At 41.6% G+C, this 21472-nt stretch overlaps 1 protein-coding gene across 21 annotated transcripts in view; it reads left to right on the plus strand.

Moving 5' to 3' along the window:
- The window catches only part of celf4 (CUGBP, Elav-like family member 4), an 890875-nt gene that overhangs the window by 404424 nt on the left and 464979 nt on the right, over nucleotides 1-21472 (plus strand). For 18 of the 21 annotated variants that reach the window (XM_067991773.1, XM_067992593.1, XM_067991859.1 and 15 more), the window contains exon 3: nucleotides 650-698. In XM_067991773.1, the coding sequence (XP_067847874.1) occupies nucleotides 650-698 (49 nt within the window). Of the gene's footprint in view, nucleotides 1-649; nucleotides 702-21472 lie in introns of all 21 variants that reach the window. The other 3 variants (XM_067992843.1, XM_067993248.1, XM_067992506.1) reach the window with 1 other exon arrangement.

A 21472-nucleotide genomic window follows, 5' to 3' on the forward strand; every position in this document is an offset into this window, starting at 1 on the left:
AATCTTCCCACAGCATGTGTGGAGTCGTAGCTGTAAACTTACATCCTCCAATGTGCCGCACTGACACAAAAGCCCGGAACATTCCATCTATATTGTACTATACAGGATGATGTCATCACCGTGACCTTTTTTTAACAGATTCATTAAGGTGACTGCACAATTGAGAATGGATAATAATGTGGGGGAGAATTCTGCATCCTGTGTATTATAACAATTCAATTCAAAATTAGAATTGCATCTAACATTTATTTTCATTTTAATAATCTAATTTGTAATTCAAATGCAATATATGATGTGGGATGTACAAATGATGTTCCACACTTGGTGCTGACCATAATTCACTTGCAGCTTTTCTTTTGCTCCTGAGTTATTAGATTAGCCTACTCGTAAAATATAAATTGTATCCCATGACCCATGTGTACCTATTCTTAGAATAAACACTTTCTTAATGTCAATTTGTTATACTTTTGATTTTGTTATAGAAATTCTGCTGCAGTCATAATTCCAAGCTGTAAAAAGTATAGTAAATTCTTTGTCTCTTTAACATAACTTCACGCTGTTTAATGCTTTCTGAGTAGTATGGCTTTAATATCTCTAATCTTAAGTCGAATGACTAGAAATGACCTTTGCTTCTTCTTTGAATTCACAGATGAACAGACCGATCCAGGTGAAGCCTGCGGACAGTGAGAGCAGAGGAGGTAGTTGTCTTTTTTGCTCCAAGTTCTGGTGCTGAATATAATTTGTTGATTATTGCTCTGTTTCTGAGGCGAGGATGTATCAAAACAAGTGCTGGGTTGAGGGCCATTGCAATTTCTTTTCTGTAAGGATGTGGGGCTTCAGTTCTATGGTAGCCCTGATTTTCCATTTAAAGCTGCAGTATCCTTTTCCCAATGATCTAATTTGTCAATTTCAGGTCAGTTTCGTGTGTGGAAAAGTCAATTAACTTAACTACTGATCTCTGTATATTTGGATAGATTTAGGAGTTTGGTAAATGGATTACTAAAAATGAGAAGAATAACACAGAGAGAAATTCAAACAGGGGGATAAAAAAATGTTTATCTAGTTTCACGTTACCACCTTTTTTACAAAGGCCGCATACCTGCTAATCCTAAAGCATATCACTGTTCTTAAGTTAAATTTTCCAAAGAATTCATTAAGTTAACTTGGAATATGCCCCTCACAGCAGCTCTCTGTAAAGACATTGAAGGAGTTATGTTAAAAATAAAAGTGTTTAAGGCATTCATGTACATTTAGTAACCAAAACTGGGTTTGTTGAAGCAAATGCCTTCAAATGTTTCAGGATAGCAATCAGTGTTAGTGGATATGTTATCTTGTGGTATGACGTGGCACAATGACTTCATCAGAGGCTCATGCCTTGACTGCTTTGAATCATTTTATAGTGTCTGCATGTTCTATAGAGCTGAGAATTTGCTCTACAAGCTAAAATGAAAAAGAATTAAAACCACGGAATTTAAATCTTTAAATTGTGATTGAATCTCAATAACAACCTATGTGTGTATTGCTTTGTCAAATTATCTTCAGGTTTCATCTTTCATTTGTATTGCCTAATTTCAATTTGGCTAGATTGTATATAGGCATGTTTGTATGATGCTGCTTAACGAAAGAGTCCAAGAAGGAGGAGGCTGCAGTTTTAGCCCTCTCCCACAAAGTGTTTTTCCAATCTGATTTCCTGATTCCCAGTATGCACCCGGATTAATATTTTACTTACTATATCAATTGACTAAAAGCTTTCAAAATGTCTCCTTTGAATAACTAGGTACTAAGAATTTTACATATCTTAAAGCTAATATGTGACATATACTATGGTCTCAGTAACGCTAAAAACTGTGCTTCTTGGCAACAGAATATTTTTTATGATATACTGGAGTACTAGTAAACTAGTGTATTATTTTTCAGTAAGGCGTATTTTCCTGTCAGCTGATTCAATTACAATTTTGGTCTAGCTTCATAATCACAGTAAAATTCTCTGTTTATCACGTGTTGCTTACATCAATAATTCTAGTCATTGTTATTCTTGTCATATGACTTTACTCATTCCAGGGAATCTCAGTAAACAGATTGGATTCAATTAAAATGTTCAAATATAAAATAAATGTAATTATATATATATAGGTTTTATCTTCAATAAGATAGTGGGGTCAGGTCCCAAAATCCCATTGGCTGGTGAGGGTGCAGGGCAATTGGAATGTCCATAGTGAAGGGAGGGGGAGGGCTCTGCATCCGATTCAAATATTGGCCCAAATCGTTATTGGGGAACAGTGGACGAGTCTTCCACCTACATGCACCAAGGTTCTCTGAGGCCCACCAGACATATGCCCAAAAGGAAGGGTTGAGGGATAGGGCGGGGCAGTGGGACCAGCTCATACATAGAGCTGGCGCAGACTCGATGGGCCGAATGGCCTCCTTCTGTGCTATAACCTTTCTAAGTGGGAGGCAGTAGGGGACGAAGTCAATGCCAGGCGCACGGCACCATGAACATGGATTCAGTGCAGGACAAAGTTCAATACCTTGACACAAATGGTCAAGGTGAGTGAGGTCAACTGTCAAGTGGCTTCTCCTACCAACTGCACCGCTAGCCGCATCCACTGGTCCACACACTACACCCCCATCACCCACCCACCAACAAACCCTTTCCATCAGTACTCAACTCTTCCAATCAGATGCTTCCTTTCATCCTTACACATTGCCACTGTTGCAATCCGCCCACCCACAACTCACAGGCCACATACACTGGCAGCTATTCAACCATGACAGGCACATCACCCAGACACACGTCCTGCTTTCTTGCAGGAGAAGGTGGCGCATATCAGGAAGCAGCAAGTGGTAGTGGCAGTTAGCCCCTCGAGCCTGTTCCACCATTTAAGGAGATCAAGGCAGACCTGTGACCTAACTCCATATACCTGCCTTAGCTCCATATCCCTTAATACCCTTGGTTCACAGAAATCTATCTATCTCAGATTTAGAAATCACAACTGAGCTAGCATCAGCTGCCGTTTGCAGAAGAGGGTTCCAAACTTCTCCCACCCTTTGTGTGTAGCAGCGTTTCCTAACTTCACTTCTGCATGTCCTGGCTCTAAATGTTAGCCTACGTCCCTGTGTCCTAGTATTCAAGTATAGGAGACCTCCAAAAATAGTTACAAATGTATCGGCACCCAGAAGCAGTAATCCAGCAACTAACCTGTAAATCCTGCATGGTCCCTTTAAATAGCGCCGGTGGGGGGTTCTCCAAGCACTCTAAGACATGTTCAGATGGTCGTGGTTAAGACTGTGCGTTGAGTTGAGCGTCAAGTGCCAAAATGGTGTCTATCACTTTAATCAGCATTGCACACTGTATCCATTTTCGTCTTGCTTTACATGCTGCCGGTGTTCAGTATTTGCGCATGCACTACTACCTATACCAAGATGGCATCCGCCGCATGTCACGCTGGAAACGTGCGTGCACAGCCAAGACGCCATTTTGGATGTCTGGGAGGCTGCGTAGCGCCGAAACAACAGCGCTACATGGCCCAATTTCTAGCCCATTGAATCTTAATAGCAATGCAGTAAGAATGTAGGGAGCAGGCAGAGTGTGAAGTATAGCTTGTATAGAGTTTAGATGGAGCAATAAAGGAAAGTTTGAAGGAAACATTAACCATAGTTGTATTGATAAAATAGTGATGGAGAGCGAAGTAAGGTTATATATGTTATAGTTTTGAGAACTGATTTGATGCCAGCAGTAATTCTCTATGGCTTAGCATCCTGTGGATCATTAACTCATAATGATGATATCACTATAACTTCTCAGTCTTTACTCAGTGTATTTCAGTGCTACTTTTAACTGTCATTAATACAGTTCCCATTTTACTGAAACCATTATATATTAAAAAAAATTATGAGTAGTAGGAAGAGAGTAAAAGGCCATCATTTAATCTCGTTTATGACATCATCCAAGCCAATTGATTACAATGCAGCCTTTATTACTTGGGTCAAAGGATTCATTTTTTTATACATAATTAATAATAAATGAAGATAAAAAGTTATGTAACAGGCAACCGTGTCAGTGCCCTAGTGGTACAGTGCATTGGTCACTCAAAGCTTTTCATAGTGGGCGAGGGTTAAACTCTAAACTGTAATGACTAGGGATGTCATGATGAGACAGTTGTACTGCAGTACATTAGTAGATAGATTATCCATTTTAGATATTGTAATTGGCTGGCCGGTAGGCACTATTCCCAATAGGATGTTGAATTGTAAGAATGCTATTTGAATTTGAAAGTGGTAGGAAGAGTTATTCCAGTTAGAAGAGTGTACATTGATCTTCCATGCAGGACCATAGTTCAACCCTTTGTCCATCATCTGCTGCTGTATTACAAAGCCCTCCTTCATCACAACCACTGGCTCATTAACACTCTTCATTGTCCGTTGTTCAGCCAACTAGGTAGTGAATTTTTTTGTCTTTTACCATCATGACATCATGGCGCAGTATCAGAATAGGTATGAACATAAAAAATCAAAAGCAAAATACTGCGGATGCTGGAAATCTGAAATAAAAACAGAAAATGCTGAAAATACTCAACAGGTCAGGCAGCATCAGTGGAGAAAGAAACAGAGTTAACGTTTCAGGTCGAAGACCTTTCGTCAGAACTGGAAGAAGTAATGATTTAACAGCTTTTAAGCAAGTACAGAGCCAGGGAAAGAGGGGAAGGTGCAGGGAAAGAAGGGGAGGGAAGGCAAGAACAAAAGGGAAGGTCTGTGATATAAAAAAAGGGAAAACAAATATGGTTTAGGTAGTTGCTTTTAAATATAAAAAGATGACAAACCTCTGACCCACTTACTCAGAACCTATCACCAAATGTGTTGAAGGAGATACAGGTTATAAAAGCAGCCTAGACAAGGTTTTTTTTACTGAATGCTTTTACTGTAGCAAGGCTTCTTTTTAAACAACTGTCTAAACCATACTTGTTTTCATTTTTTTTTAGAAAAAGCAGTATGATACTATAATGCTTTGATGGCATAGGTTTACTGTTTGAAGTCATGATTCCAAAATGGTGGTGCTGATAATATTAGGGAAAGAACAGTTCAATAAAACCAAAGTTTTTTTTCAAAGAATTGCTATAAATAAAATATATTTTCCAATTGGTTAGACCAGACCTCCATGCATAAATTTTCCATTTGGTTATGCCAGATTTCTACATATAATGCACATAACTCACATTTCTAGTAGATTGATGGGCACAAGTAGTAACTACCTGAAACAGGCATCCATGATTGCTTTGGTACACTTTGGTACAAGTGCTGTATTGGATGCAGAAGTAATTTAAAGGACAGATAGTAAATATAATTCATTGCTTTAAAGGAGGCTACATAAGACTCTTTTTTGCTAACCTTTTTTTGGCAATTCAGTAGATAAAATGGTTTTGTGCCATGAGTTCTGATATTGTGATCTTTTGACTTGGTCTTACAAATAAGTACAATGGTTTTCTCCATGGAAGTTCTGCTACATTTATATTTTCTGGAAGGGAAGGAACAGAGAGATACCACACAGTTGAGAGTGAACCAGAGCAAGATTTTGCCCATCTGCCATTACCTTTTAACTGAGTATACAGGCAGAGGCAGACATACCTGGACTTGTAGAAGGAACTGAGGAGGCTGTAACAGTACTAAATTATTATTCATTCTCGGGTTGTGGGCATCACTGGCAAAGCTGGCATTTTATCCAATTCCTAGGATACAACTGAATGGCTTGTTAGGCCTGTTCAGAGGGAAGTTAAGTGTTAACTATGTTGGTGTGGGACTGGAGTCACATAAAGACCAGACTGGGTAAGGTTGGCAGACCTCCATCTCTAAAGGACACTGGTGAACCAGTTGACTTTTTACGACAATCCGACAACTTCATGATCATTTTTTTACTGATACCAGCTTTTTATTTCCAGATTTTTGAAAAACTGATTTCAAATGCATCGCCTTCCAGTCTAACATAGGCTCTATCTGCCCTATCAGCCAATACATTGCCTTTAGATGGCTGATGCATCAATCAGCACAAACTCTATTTCCTGCCTCCATATTTATCGTGTCAAACATTGGATTTTGTGATTTCTTTTGCCCTTTGGAAAAACTGAAATATGCATTCACAATATTTATAGCCTTTTTAACAAGGTGTCTGCCCCTTTATGTGGCAACTTCCCTGTAAGTATTCACATCCCTTTACATTCTCCCACCAACTCTTGTCAGTGGCTCCTTAAAGGCTGATGACAGGTGACTTCCCTCACTCCCTCCAGTGAACTCCCAGCACCACACTCAATATGAGATGGCATCTTTTCACCTTTTATTATGATTAGACCAACTCCATAAGCTTTAGCGGGTCCAGCCCCCTTCCAAATTGGGCAAGAGCAAAGCCTGCCACTTGTGCATCCTGCCCAACTCTACACAAACCCAGTAGTCAATCCCAATTGTTTTAATGCAGATTGTTCAGGAAGGATCGAAATTGTTTCCTTTATTACACACAGCTCCTTTAAACAGCTCCATGTTCCGTATTTCAGCATGGAAACTGTTGGAATGTGTACTATAGCCATAATGTTCAAGCTATTTTAACCACCATTTGCATTTTTTATCAGAAATGTTTACTAGTATCATCAAAAACTACATAGTCTATAATAATGCTTTTTAATTAAGGAACTAATTATGGCACTTTCACTTTATTAAAAGGAAGCTTGCCAAAAACAGAATAAAACTGCCCCCCACTGTGTACGCTACCTTTTTAATATGCATCGGTAAATTGAGTGACGTTTCACAGTCGAACAGAGCGCACGTCGGAGAATCAAGGCTACAGTGTTGTAGCTCTGTCTCTTACACACGTTCCCTTCAAGCATGGGTCAATGCTCGGAGTGCTGAATGTACCCTGTAGAGTAATGCAAATTGGAATGTTGGTGCAGGTTTTGTACACTGCAGTTTCTGGTGATGCACTCCAGCCTGCACAATATGCCTTATGTAATGAATATACTTTAGCCTTTAGCATGAAAGGTTTCAATCCTTCTTTCACTCTTTACCTGTTGATCTGAAACTCAGTGGTACCATTTCATTTCATCATGACCTTACTAAAGGACGATACCTGACCACTGGACAATAGGCAGCGTGTGTAGATTGAAATCCAAGGTGACATCATGACGTCAGAAGTGAGCATCTCCCTCTCCCCCACCGAACAAAACATTAATGCATGTGCTTTTTCTTAGTTATGAAGTAATCTTTTATTCTATGCTTCATTAATTTCTGATAAATGGGCTATTGAAAAAAATATTTCTTTCAACTGACAGTAGATAGATGACAGCCAGCATGAAGCCATGTAAGTTAGCTGGCAACCACTGACCCATACAGAATATAAGGCTGTATGTGGCATATTATGAGACAAAAAAAACCTTATTTTGCATGCGTACCCTGCATTAATACAGAAAAACAGTGGATTCTCCCTAAAAGACTCTTGGAAAAAAGTGGTATTCTGCAACTCATCATTTAGATGCAATTAAACATGAAAGATGGAAGCGGCTTTCCAAAATCATCCCAGCCTAGAGTGTCAAATCCTCATAAATGTACAGTCAGTTTGCCAAGAAATGTGCTCCTGTTCTATAAACTCCAGATAGAAAATGCTGATTTGCTGATCTTTATACTTCAGTCTGTTTAATTATCCACTAAACAATTCAATCTAAGGAGAACAAAAAACTAGAAAACACATAACAAAATTCCATTGTGTCCAAAAGGCCAGAATGTTTGAGAAGTATGCTTCCCTCTGTTTGCTAATGTTAGTGAGAAAGCTAGCTTTATACTCGCATCAACCTTTTTTACTTACATTAACAAATGGATGAAAATATAACTCTAGATTTCTGAGTATGCTGTTGTTTCCAGGTTAAACCTAGCCGTGGATAATCTGTATTGACGAGAGCATTAGAAGCTGGACAATTGTAGAACAGTTTCTGACTGAGGAATTTTGTATTTAAGTAGTGCAGAATTCTGTACAGTGGAACATGATTTGGTACATTGGAATTCTACACTTATATTGCAATTCTGTTTGGACAAGATGTGTGTTTATCTAGAGAAGACAGAGCTAGCATTTCATTCTTTTTTTTTACCCTATTTGGAAGGAACATGTGTAGTTTGTATCGATGAAGTTCTCCTCACATAATCTCCAACAAAATTCTCGACAAACAAGGTTTAAATTTTTAATCAGAGTGCCCTACCAGTTATCTTAGCACCTTGAATCTATTCCATGTTTATATATGTGAAAAATGCGAATGCACCTATAATGCAGAACTGGTTAGAAATTTGAACAGGGAAAAAAATCTCTCATTAGGCTCAACTGTAGCTTCCTTGATTCCCACATGTATTCTAATGATTATCAGAATCTGCACCAATCCTACATTTGTCAGTCCATAGACCATAGAAAACAAAAAGTTATAGGTATAAAGACTACAAAGTAAAAAGAAAGCACTCGGAGAATTGTTGAATTCAGATTAGCAATTTTTAATTAATTGATAAGAAGAGTTGGTGCATTAGATTGAACTACATTTTATTACCATTTGAATCTGGAATTAACAATTTTGGCTGGCAGTGGGACAATCACCTTGGAATAATTCCACTTGTATTTATATCATATAATTATGGAATGGTTATGGCACAGAAGGAGGCCATTTGGCCCATCGAGCCTGCACCAGCTCTCTGCAAGAGCAATCCAGCTAGTCCCACTCCCCCGCTCTTTCCCTGCAAATTTTTCTCCTTCAGTTATCTATCTAATTCCTTTTTGAAAGCCACAATTGACCCTCATCAACCTTATTTACCACGCTTTGTGCCTTTAAGCACATGCACTGTAAGCCTATAGACCTTCTCATATTTTTCCTTAGCCTGACCCCACTTAATACTGTACTATTTCTTATTCTCGTGCTATCTGTCTCTCCCAATCCTTTGTGCAAGTTGTTTCTCCTTTCTAATGCTGCATCCTGGTGCCCATCTCCCTGCCAAATTAGTTTATACCCTCCCCCACAGCACTAGTGCACTGCCCCCCCCCGAGGACATTGGTCCCAGCTCTGTTGAGGTGCAACCCGTCATGCTTGTACAGGTCCCACCTCCCCCAGAACTGGTCCAAATACCCCAGGAATCTAAAACCTTCCCTCCTACACCATCCCTCCAGCCACGCATTCATCTGTTCTATCCTCCTATTTCTAGTAATCCTCCTATTGTGAAGTAATTATGCCTATGGAAAATGTACCACCAAAGACTAAATTTTACGTGTTACTTAATAATGAGGCTCCTGTCCAAACATCGGATGGAAAATTATTATGAAGGTTGGAGTGTCCTCAGTTGCTTCACAGATTTGCTAGGCATGGCCAAGCCAAAATATTCAGTGAAATGTCATTGATTTGAGGTAATGACCAGTTCCAATGGTGAGAACGGCTACTAAATGTTATATGGTTATAATATCTGATCATCTTCTGGACAGGTTATTATCTAGATTAAATTTATATTATTGGAGAGGTGCGGGAGCATGATAATTTTATTAATTTGATGAAATCACAGTAAGGACAACCTTTCTTAAGTCATTCTGTTAGGTGAGTCTGGAATAGTAAGGAACTATCATTAAAAATAATCTGATTTGTGAGCTATAATTACACTATACTTTCAGCCCACTGTGCTGCAGATCTCTTCTGCATTTTTTATTCTTACTAAACAATGCAGGTTGATTTCTACTTTTAGAACTAATATTTTTATCTGTCTTCCACTTCCAACTGCACACTTAAAAGAACCGAACTTAGCTACCGACCGAGAATGGGTGAGCGTCGGGCAGAACGCACCCGCTGCCCGTCCGTTCTTACCAGGAGAGGCCTGAGTTATTTAGAGGCTGGGCCTCATTTCCCTTCCATCAGAGAGCTGCAGGCACACCACTGCAATGCCTCAACACCTCAAGTCAAATCCCTTCATTTCCTCCCCTATCTATCGTTGTCACCTCCTCCACCCCCCCCCCTGCAAACATTCTGTTCCTATGACTCTGGCCTCTTGTGCATCCCTCCTCCATTTTCCTCACCATTGGTGGCCATGTTGCCAGTTGCCTCGTTCTGGAATTACTTCCCTCCCCCTCCCTCGCCTCCTTTAAGACCCTCCTTAAAACCCACCTCTTTGATCAAGCTTTTGATCACCCCTCCTTCTTTGGCTTGGCTTCCATTTTTGTCTGATCCTGTTTCTGTAAAGTGCCTTGGTTTTTTTATCCTATGTTGAAGATAGTATACAAGTACATGTGTTTTTTTAATTTTGGATTTTACGACATTTTGAAAAGGCTTTTATGTGCCTGGTTCTGCATAACTAACATATGAGAAAAGGACGACAAAAGCCTGCCCCCCCCCCTCACCTCTGAAAAGAGTGAGACCTTGAACACTGCACACCCATCCCCAAACCATGCAATTTCATGGGACGGGCAAAGAAACTCAGGGAAAAAACACCCGTGGACAATTTAGAAATAACTCACGAAATTCCATTCCAATTCCCTGGAAAGCTTCAGGAAATTGTGATAGCCCAAAGCAGTTCATTGTCACAGTTATTACAAGCTACTTACCCTCTATAACTGGAAATGTCCTCTTCTCCCAGGGACTTATCAAGTTCTCTTTGAAAATACTCTTCACCCACCATATATTTTTTTCAATTTATTTGAGAGTGGCATTGACTCTTCATGCAACTGACCCAACCAATCTATTTTATATGCATGATCTCTAGTCTTACCATCTCTATCCATCTCAAATAACCTATTTAATCATGTTGAGTCTAAATGCTTCATCATTTTATAAGTGTCAACCATATCTCCACCAAGCCTGCTTTTCTTTAAGTAAATCACCCTAAGTCTTTGTGGGAAAACTCTTAGAATCTATAATTTGAGATAAAATTAGTATCATCAGTATACACTCAATGGTAAAACACTGAAGGGGTTCAAGGTCCCTGAAAGTCCAGTGCAGTTAAATAAAGCCATATAAAGAGCCAGCAGCATTTTGGGTTTTATCAATAGGGTATAGAATATGACAGTAATGATACATTTTTACAAAACATTGGTTAGGCATGCAGTTTTGGGCACCTAATTATAGAAAGGACATTAATAGACACCATAGATTCACTATGATGACGCCATGAATGGGAAACTATAGTTACAACGAGAAATTTAAGATACTAGGGCTACTTTCACTGGAGCAGAGAAAGCTAAGATGAGATTTAATGGTGGTTTTTAAAGTTATCAAGAGTTTTGATAGAGTGAATCAGGTAAGTCTATTTCTTCTGGTTGGGAAGTCAGTGACGGGGGGGGGTCATCAATTTAAAATTGTCACTAAGAGACCGAGGAGAGAATTTGGAGAAATTTCTTTACATATTGGGTTGGTGGAGCAGGGCTAAACAAGAGGACATAATCATAAAATTAGAGTGAGGACATTTAGGAGTGAAATCAGGAAGCACTTTTTCACACAAAAGGTAATGGAAATCTGCAACTCTCAGCCCCAAAAGGCTATGGACAGTCAGTTGAGGCTTTCAAGGCTGAGATCGATAGACTTTTCTTAGATAAGGGTATCAAAGGATATGGAGAAAAAGCGGGTAAATGGAGTTAAAGTGCAGATCACCATGATCTAATTGAATGGCAGAACAGGCTTGAGGGATAAATGGCCTACTCCTGTTCCTCTGTTCCTGTAACTTTAATGTCCTTTCTATAATAGGATGCCAAAAACTGCATACAGTACTCTAACTGTGGCCAAACCAATGTTTTGTAGAAATTTATCATTACATCTTTACTGTTATACTCCATGGGCTCGATGTTACCAGGCCTGTGGGTTTCCGGCGGGTTGGGTTTCGGGAGCGTAGTCAACACGCTCGGTGAAATTAGTGGGTTGCCCGCGCGATCGTAGCAGGCAACACACTAATCGGAATCAATTACCTGCTCCTCCGGGGTCCACGCTGCTGGTCTGCGCGTCGGGCGGGCTGCGCTTGCGCAGTACGATCTGTCAGCTGGAGGCGCTCTATTTAAAGGGGCAGTCCTCCACTGACAGATGCTGCAAACAATGGAACAAATTACAGCATGGAGCAGCCCAGGGAGAAGGCTGCTCCCAGTTTAAGATGCCTCACCCCAGGTATCATCAGATGGGGTGAGGTGGAGGGCGAAGACAGAGATCTTCCACCCGGCGGGCGGGAGGAAGCGGCCAGCCTCTGCCACCAAGAAGGCCTGGCTCGAGGTGGCAGAGGGGGTCACCTGCGCAACCAACATATCGCCCACCTGCATACAGTGCAGGAGGCGCTGCAATGACCTCAGTAGGTCAGCCACAGTGAGAACACGAAGTCTTTCCCCTACACTCCATCTGCCACAACACTGCCCCAACCCCACATCTCCTTCGGCACCGCCAACACTACTCTGTCACATCACCCCTCATACCCACTCAAACCCCATCCTCATCTTACCTCCACCTACTCACCTCGCCAGTACTCATCCTGCCACTAACACGCGACCCAATCCTCATACAATCTCATGGCTCTATCCCATACTCACCCTCTCGTGCATCTCCCTCACGGCCAGCCTCACTCAACCTGCCACCACCTGTGCTGCAGCCACAGGGCATGCATCACATATGTGCAGTAGGCAGCGTAAGGCAAACGTCTCGTCAGCATGAAGGGGGTGCACAAGGGTGTTGGAGGGTTTGCCATGGGTGTTACCTATATTGAATTTCAGAGCAACAAACAGCACACATTATATTGGCACCACCACTGCCATGTCTCCGCGAATCCTGTCTGTTGTGTCCAATAATGCCCGCTCCTGGGTATCACTATGAGGACCCACCACTGATGCCACCCATCGTGTTACTGCAGAGTAGGTGCAGGTGTATTTGCAGGGCTCTTCCGCGCAGACGACTGAGAGACATCGGCGGTGTAGCCGGCTGCACCCTGGAAGGATGCGGAGGAGAAGTTGTGGAGGGCAGTGGTGACTTTGACAGCGACAGGTAAGCAGTTGGTGCTGGGGCCAGCCAGGAGCAGCTCGGCATGAAAGAGCCTGCAGATCTCCACGACTACATGTCGAGTGAATCTGCGCCTCCGTGTGCACTGCTGCTCGGAGAGGTCCGGGGAGCTGCGCCTCGGTCTGTGGACCCTGTGGCGAGGGTAGTGCCCTCTGCGATGCGTCTCTCTCTGCGGTAGCCCTCCCTCCTGCTGTGCAGGTGGGCGTGCAACAACACCGTGTTGGGGGGCTCCACGTCTCTGCGGCGGACGGCATGGACTGCGAGGCTGCTGGGGCTGGTCATGCTGTTCGTCCTCCGAGGGTGTCCACGCACCACCCATCTGGCAGGTGTTGGTCTGAGGGGTTGTGCAGGGTAGGTATGTGGTTCCTCGGACTGGGGCTGCGGTTTCGTGTTGGTCTGTCCTCTGGCTTGGCGGGGGGTGGTGGGGGGCAGGGGTTGCCCTATGTGACGCGGTGGCCTCCTGCATGGGTGAGGACTCTCCCCCGTGGAGTGCACCTTGGCACCTGCCACAGGCTGCTGGCTGCAACACGCCTGGTTGGAGAGAGACTGTTTCCCCCAGTGTGTGAAACACTCTGCGATGCAGGTAAAATCCCACACTTCCTCTTTTGACAGCTGATTCAGCTCATTAACTGACCTCAACAAGCAAGGTGAGTACTCTCAAGTGGAACCCCGCTGGCTTTAATTGCCTGCGGGATTCCCACCAGCGGGGGCCACGCACGCAGCCCCGCACGTCATCGGGGATCCCGGAAGTGGTCGGGATCGCGGCGCGATCCGGTCACGTGACCGCATATCAGGATTTTTGGGGCCCCCCCGCTGGAAACCCGCAGGAAACCCGACCCTAAAATCGAGCCCCATGTCACAGTTATAAAACCCAGAAGTTGGACAATTTGCTGTTTTATGAGGACAGCAGTATTATAATATGTAACGTAGAATGTATTATTATGTCATCACATTTTTGCCACTGTTGAGAATAAAATGAATATTATTTCAAAATAAATAAATAAATGTAAAGATAGATTAAATTGTACACAGAAATTCAAATTACTTCAATTAAATACTTAGAAAATTAGATTAAACCAACTTTTTATGCAATTTTTCAGCTTTATGACTTAAAATAAATTAATATAAAGTAGAAGAAATTCTTTGTTAAAAGGTATTCATGTAAAATTTAAATACAATATTCCTATAGATTGTATGTAGCATATAATTTATTCTGTAATTATTATTTTCCATAGTACGCTGAAGGATTCTGTGCTCCATTGATCTGTGAACAGCATCAGAAGAAAGAGATTGAATATGGGGCTGTGTCTATTCAGCAGTGGGGAGAAAGATAGCGGAACAGGATTCTGTGCAGCCAGGCAGGGAAGGTCAGGGGTCCCGAATAAATGAACAAGGAAGCTTAGCTTGTGTAGTGGGAGGAAGGAATATAATATGGGGCCCATCCGAACATGGAGACCAGGTGGACAGACAAGGAGGCGGCCTGAGCTGGGAAGGACTTGAGATGGTTGTGTATATTTTTGAAAAAATTACATAGTAACATTAATACAATTTATTATTCTTTTTGGGAAATCAATACATTGCTCTTTGACCTTATTATTTGGGTACAACCAAATACTTATGAAATCCTCAATCTTGCAAGGACGGGGTTAAAGGTTCCATGACAGGGCCAAAGGGTGCAGCAGGAAGGTCAAAGGTACCAGTCTTATCAAATTCCATTGGTGGGATGGAAATAGTGTCATAGGAAAGAATTAAAAGTCCTATTGGATTTGTCCTTGTGGGACTCCAGGTGTTCGGGATGTTTCTAAACTGGGAAAAATGGATTTTTCCTAATGACCGCTCTGCCTTGCAGCTTTGTTCAGGTGTCTTCTCAAGTTCATGGAGGCCATCAAAACAAGGTGAGACAATTGCATTCTGCACATTCTAACTAAGACTTCATGATCACTTGTTGGTGGCCATTTGTCCATCTCTATATAAAAAATATGGTTCTTCACTCTATAATCCTGCAACAGCTTAATCTGAAAATTGATCATCTGACCTTTTAAATTCAGGATTGGATTTTTTTTTTAGTTGTGTCTGTTTTGTTAGCCCAAACTATCCAATTGGACACCTGGATTTTTGTACCTTTACTGCGAGGTTAAATGAGGCAGGTGCTTTAATTCAATTTTAAATTGAGCTAGGGTTAACCTATTGCAGCTTTGATCAGCTGGTCAGACTTCTATCCATATGAGCTGAATTGACATACACAGCAGTGAGCTGATCGCAGTGTTGTGTCGAACAGCCTACGACCTATGGATGGAAGTGAGGCTTTAGGTGGACATGAAGATGCACTCATAGCCTATTCAGTTTGGGGCCCATCTGGGCTGGGAAGGAGCGAGGTTTGAGCTGGGAAGGACTTAAGGTGCCAGTATATATTTTTGAAAAAAATACATTGTAATATTTACAATGATTTATTATACTTTTGCAAAATTAATAAATTGCTCTTTGACCTTATTGTATAGGTTTAGCAAATACTGCACTGAAAATGGTGACCCTGGCAAGATTGACATTGATGCTACTGCCAATAATGCCAATTCAATAATACAAATCCTTTTAGTCATTATAGGAAACATTGAAAACCAACACAAGAGATCTCACTATAAAAATAAAAAAGAACCAGGGCTTCAAAACTTGTAATCAGACTTGAATTGTACTGCATTCAATAAAGCTTGTTGTCCTTTCACTCTAGAGTTTGTACATAGTTACATTTCAACCTATGATGATACAGTTGTAAACTTTTTGTTCGGCTAAAATAAATAGATCAATAAACTGGGATAATTGCTGACTGTCATGCTTTTATAATATTGGTTGACAGATCCATTTTCAAAACATTGTCCTTTGGCTGACTTTCCAAACCACCCAGTTCGCCAGTGTTCCACCAACCTTCTTCTCAGTCTTACCCAGTTTGACTGAGTTTTAATGTGTTTCCATCCAAAGCCAAAGTACTTTCACCTTGAGAGGTTATAACTGTACTGCAATGATGGCTTTGAGGTAGGTTCCTTGCTATTTGAAGCTTAGAATGGTGATCTTGTGTACTTTGTATTTGAATGGTGCTATCACTGTAATAAATATTTGTAAAATAGCTTTCTTTTTTAAAATATCAGAAAAGCATTTGCACAGACATCAACATTACATTGAATTGATGAAAAAGCTTCATAAAATAATCCTTCACATTGATGAGCAGGAAAATGACTGAATAATAACTCTGTTTTTTGCAGTGATTCTATTGTGCCTTTGGAAAACAGTATTCTGTAACAAATTTCTTAAAATTAGACATTTGTTTGGTTTTCTGCTGCCTTCCATGGATCGAAAGAATGGGGGGAGAAATATTACTGATAAAATTAGAACATTGCTCTTTGATAGTTCAGTGAGTAAATTCTCTGCCCGGTATGGAATTGAGCCACACAGAACAAAAAGTTCCAGGTACAGTCCTTGGTCTGTGTCCAGGCTGAATTATCTGATTACCTCACAGATAGGTGTCAGCATACCTGAGAGGAAAAAAAATATCCTGAATTCCTGTTCCTAATCTGTATCCAATGACCCCTGTTGCAATATGTGAATAATGAGTAAGTGCACAATCAGGCTCATCTGTGGTCTAACCATCCCTTCTCCTCACCTCTTGCCATGGTTGCATTGCTGAGACTCCGGGGATGCAATTGGCCTTCTGCGATAGTACAAAACAGGCGATAACGAATCGGCAGCCCATTTCACACCTCACCCGAATTTCTTTTCTGTTGAAGTCATCGGGCAGGGTGTAAAAGAGGCTGCTGATTTGTTAGAACCCATTTTGCACTACCGCCAAATACCAATTCCACCCCCCTCCTTGTCTAGACTCCGAGGTGGAGAATAACTTCTTGAGCAATACACCAGAAAGTGGGTGCTATCTGTGCAGCTGTGCATCAGCATGAATCAGTACCTTCAGGAGAGGAGCTGGATTAAAATAAGAAAAAATAGAACATAGTAGGTCTGCCTAAACATTTGCAAGAAGAAGTTTCTTTACTAATACAGCTGATCTGGATCAATGAATACTCTCTGGGGATGCATTTAAAAGTGCAAATGACTATTTTAGTTGTGCTGGGAGTATTACTTGTCTCTCTGGGCACATATATGTATGTTCGTCCAACCTCTAGACACATCATACCAGCTGGAGGCATATTGTGCTAATATTGTCCTTTTTTTGACACCCAGGCTGTTATATTGAGTTGAATGGATTACAAGATTATAACAATATAGTTGGCTTGTTGTGATGATATCATAAACTGCGAAAAAGAAGCCCTCGCATGGGTGAGATTCTGCTCCCACCATGAAGAGCTGTCCCATTTTTTTTATACTATATGCAATTCTTAGGGTTTTTTATTCCATTAGAAGAAAGAAAGAACTTGCATTTATATAGCGCCCTTCACAACCTCAGGAGTGCTTCAGCAAATGACACACTTTTGAAATGTAGTCACTGTTGTAATGTAGGGAAACGCAGCAGCCAATTTGTACACAGCAAGGTCCCACAAACAGCAGTGAGATAAATGAGCAGATACTCTGTTTTAGTCATGTTGGTTGAGGAATAAATGTTCGCCAGGACATTAGGAGAACTCCCCTGCTCATCTTTGAATAGTGCCATGGAATTTTTTACAACCACCAGAGAGGGCAGGCAGGGCCCCGGTTTAACATCTCAGCACTGAAGTATCAGCCTAGATTATGTGTTCAAGTCTCCAGAATGGGACTTGAACCCACACTGTTTTGATTCAGAGGTGAGAATGCTACCACTAAGCCAAAGGTAACACCTTGAAAAATCTTGATGAAAGTCCAAGTTCCATAGCATAGGACACCATTAAGGTTGAAAAGAATGGGACAAAATGAGATAAATCAAGATGTGGTGATTAGCTGATGCCACCTTAGATTTTAAAAGCCTGGAGATCATCGGGGGAAGGGAAGACTAAGGTGGTTGAGTTCCACAGTTTTAAGGTCTTGAAAAGAATTAAAGCAGAAGATAGGGCCAATGATTTCAACTCAGTGAGGACATAGGGAGGAGGAAGAGTGTAGAGGATGAGATATTCCAGAGTTCAGGAGGAACAAGAGAAGAACATTCAGAGGAGGAACAGTCATAGAGAAGAACAAGAAGGTTGAAATATGGTGAGAGAGAATTCAAAGGCTGGAGGTTACTGAAGCATCACCTATCAAGGAAGGGTCTCCCTCCCATTGAACATCCAATCAAAAACAGACAACATTAGGACAGAAAATATATTAACTAGTATATTCAGATCAGCATTAGACCCCAGTACCTTAATATTTAGGAACACAATTACAACAATATGTTTGAAAAGGAAAGCTTATTGTGCTAATTGAATGGCATTCCATTGGTAACACAATATTGTATTAATGGCCAAATCAATAGATTTCATGATACATCATGCATTCTGCATAGAAATAGCTGATTTTCAGTACAAGGTCTGTGCACTATATTATGATGGATGCTGCACCTTGTAAGATTGTGTCAAAATGTGATCTCTTTTGTTTATTGATGAAAGTCTTGAAGAATGGAACATTTTCATATTCCATCCGGTGACAACACTAAACTCCCCCAAGTTAACCATAACATAAATCATTGCAGTACTGGGCTCTCTCTATATTACTCCACGTTGTACTTTAAAGCACTCTCACCTGAACCAGCATAACATGTTTATTCTACAGACTCTCATTTCTCCTTCTCTCAGGACTGATGAAAAGCACCAGACTGGAGGATATGTTAGTTACCAGCTGTCAGAGAGAGATGAGACCTTCATCCTATCTGTCTGATGTGGATTAAATCTGGGTCTCAAAGTTGCAAGGACAGGCTTTAGAGCAGAGTTCCAAAACAAGCCTTATTTGTTGTCAAGTGCAAATATGTATAACTTGTAACTCTGCTCTGAAGCTCGACAAGCTAGGGACACAACAGATAGAATAGGTTTTTGCCTGCAGCAACATCTCATTTTCTTTCAACACATAGCTCTAAGGCATTCTGTTAATATTGCTTCTAGGTTTGCTGGATAGCCATTAACAGTATATGACTAGGGGGTGTTAGTGTGTACATCACAACCAATTTAATGGACTAAATCAATGATACATAAGAAAAACGGCCTTTAGTTGCTTTACCAGAAGCTAAAAGACTATTGAGTTGAACATTCAGTGTATTTGATCTGTATTTGTGTTTGGGCAAGGGAGGGTGGGAGAGGGAAAAAAAGATGATTTTGTGTACAACATTGCAATCACAATATGGAAAGAAAAGCTTTAGTAATTCCCAGTAACATACACATCAATAAATATATAAATTTTTTATTATGCTCCCTCCATTTCAAATGACTTGTCTTCTCTTTTTAATGACACCTTAGCTTAAAATGTGTGTTCTTTAACATTTCTATTTACATACAATGTATGTATTTGTAAAGTAAACTGCTGAATATTGGAACCTTATCTTAACTGTATTTTTTCAGAAGAGCTAGGCCTCAGTAAAATATATTCTGTTTTCACTGTGTTTCCGTGGGGACATTTCTGTTCACGAGGTGAAAAAAGACAGAAATACCAATTACACAGAAATAGTAAACCAGAGCCAAAAACGGAGCGGTCAAGAAGTCCAAACTGAGGTTGAATTAATAGTTCAATGAATAACTGGATAAGAACATCTGATTCCAGATAAACCAGTTTGTCATGCCTTGCATTGCATTCCAGGACATAGAACAAAAATGGGGTTCAATCTTCTGAACGATCATTGGCTTCCAAAGAAATGTTACAGAAATGATCATACGTAAGCTCTTTGTAAGCGAGCAGTTTAGTTAATGTCCATGATGCCCAAAAGTTAGAATCACCACTGTGAACAGTGATCTGACTCAGAATGTAATTACTGTGAGTGAAAAGAAGAGTAACAGTGGTGCTAATACTTGTTTGTTTCTACGGTTTATTGTGTGTTTGAAATTTCTTTATTGGGGTTACTTCACAGAGAGACAAATATGAACAATTTTAACAGCAAGGTTTAAAGTGGGATTTTTGTCATTTTGAAGAGGGAGAATAGCTATGTGTCATTTTTGTCACAGTGACATTACGCACAAGTGACATGTTTTGAGGTGAACTACATTGACATATTGGGCCCGATATTACCATGGCGGCGGGGGGTGGGGGGTGCGATTGGGCGTGTAGGTAACGTGCCCGGTGAAATCAGTCTGCCCCGAGCGCAATCGCAGGCTGATTGGATCCACTTACCTCTTGTTCCGGGTTCCCCGCTGCTGATCTGCGCGGCGGGTGGACTGCGCATGCGCAGTAAGGTCTGTCAGCTGGAGGAGCTCTATTTAAAGGGGCAGTCCTCCACTAACTGATGCTGCAAGCAATAGGAAAAATTACAGCATGGAGCAGCCCATGGGGAAGGCTGCTCCCAGGTTTAATAATGCCTCACTCCAGGTATCATTGGATGGGGTGAGGAGGAGGGGGAGGACAGAGATCTTCCCCCCGGTGGGCGGGAGAAAGCGGCCTGCTTCTGCCACCAAGAAGGCCTGGCTCGAGGTGGCAGAGGAGGTCACCTGCACAACCAACATATCGCGCAACTGCATACAGTGCAGGAGGCACTGCAATGACCTAAGTAGATCAGCCAAAGTGAGTACACTTACTCATTCCCCTACACTCCGTCTGCCACATCACAGACCCCATCCCACATCTCCTTCTGCACTGCCAACACTACTCTGTCACATCACCCCTCACACCCACTCAAACCTCATCCTCATCTTACCTGTACTTACTCACCTCGCCAGTACTCATCCCGCCACTACCACTCAACCCAATCCTCATACAATCTCATGGCTCTATATTATACTCACCCTCTCATGCATCTCTTTCACTGTCAGCCTCACTCAACCTGCCACTACCTGTGCTGCAGCCACAGGGCATGCATCACATATGTGCAGTAGGAAGCGTAAGGCAAACGTGTCGTGAGCATGAAGGGGATGCACAAGGGTGTTTGAGGGTTTGTCATGGTTTTTACTTATATTTGATTTCTGAGCAACTCACATCACATATTATATTGTCACCACTACTGCCATGTCTTTGCGAATCTTGTCTGCTTTGTGCAATAATGCCCTTTCCTGAGGATCACAATGAAGACCCACAACTGATGCCACCCATTGTGTCACTGCAGAGTGGGTGTAGGTGTATTTGAAGGGCTCTTTTGTGCAGACGACTGAAAGAAGTCGGCGATGTCCCCGGTGGCATCCTGGAAGGATGCGGAGGAGAAGATGGTGCTCGGGCCAACCGGGAGCAGCTCGGCATGAAGGAGGCTGCAGATGTCCACGACTACATGTCGAGTGACTCTGAGCCTCTGTGTGCACTGCTGCTCAGAGAGTTCCAGGATGCTGAGCCTCGGTCTGTGGACCCTGTGGCGAGGGTAGTGCCCTCTGCGACGCATCTCT

The sequence above is a fragment of the Heptranchias perlo genome, chromosome 1 (assembly GCF_035084215.1).
Source record: "Heptranchias perlo isolate sHepPer1 chromosome 1, sHepPer1.hap1, whole genome shotgun sequence".
Taxonomy (NCBI): domain Eukaryota; kingdom Metazoa; phylum Chordata; class Chondrichthyes; order Hexanchiformes; family Hexanchidae; genus Heptranchias; species Heptranchias perlo.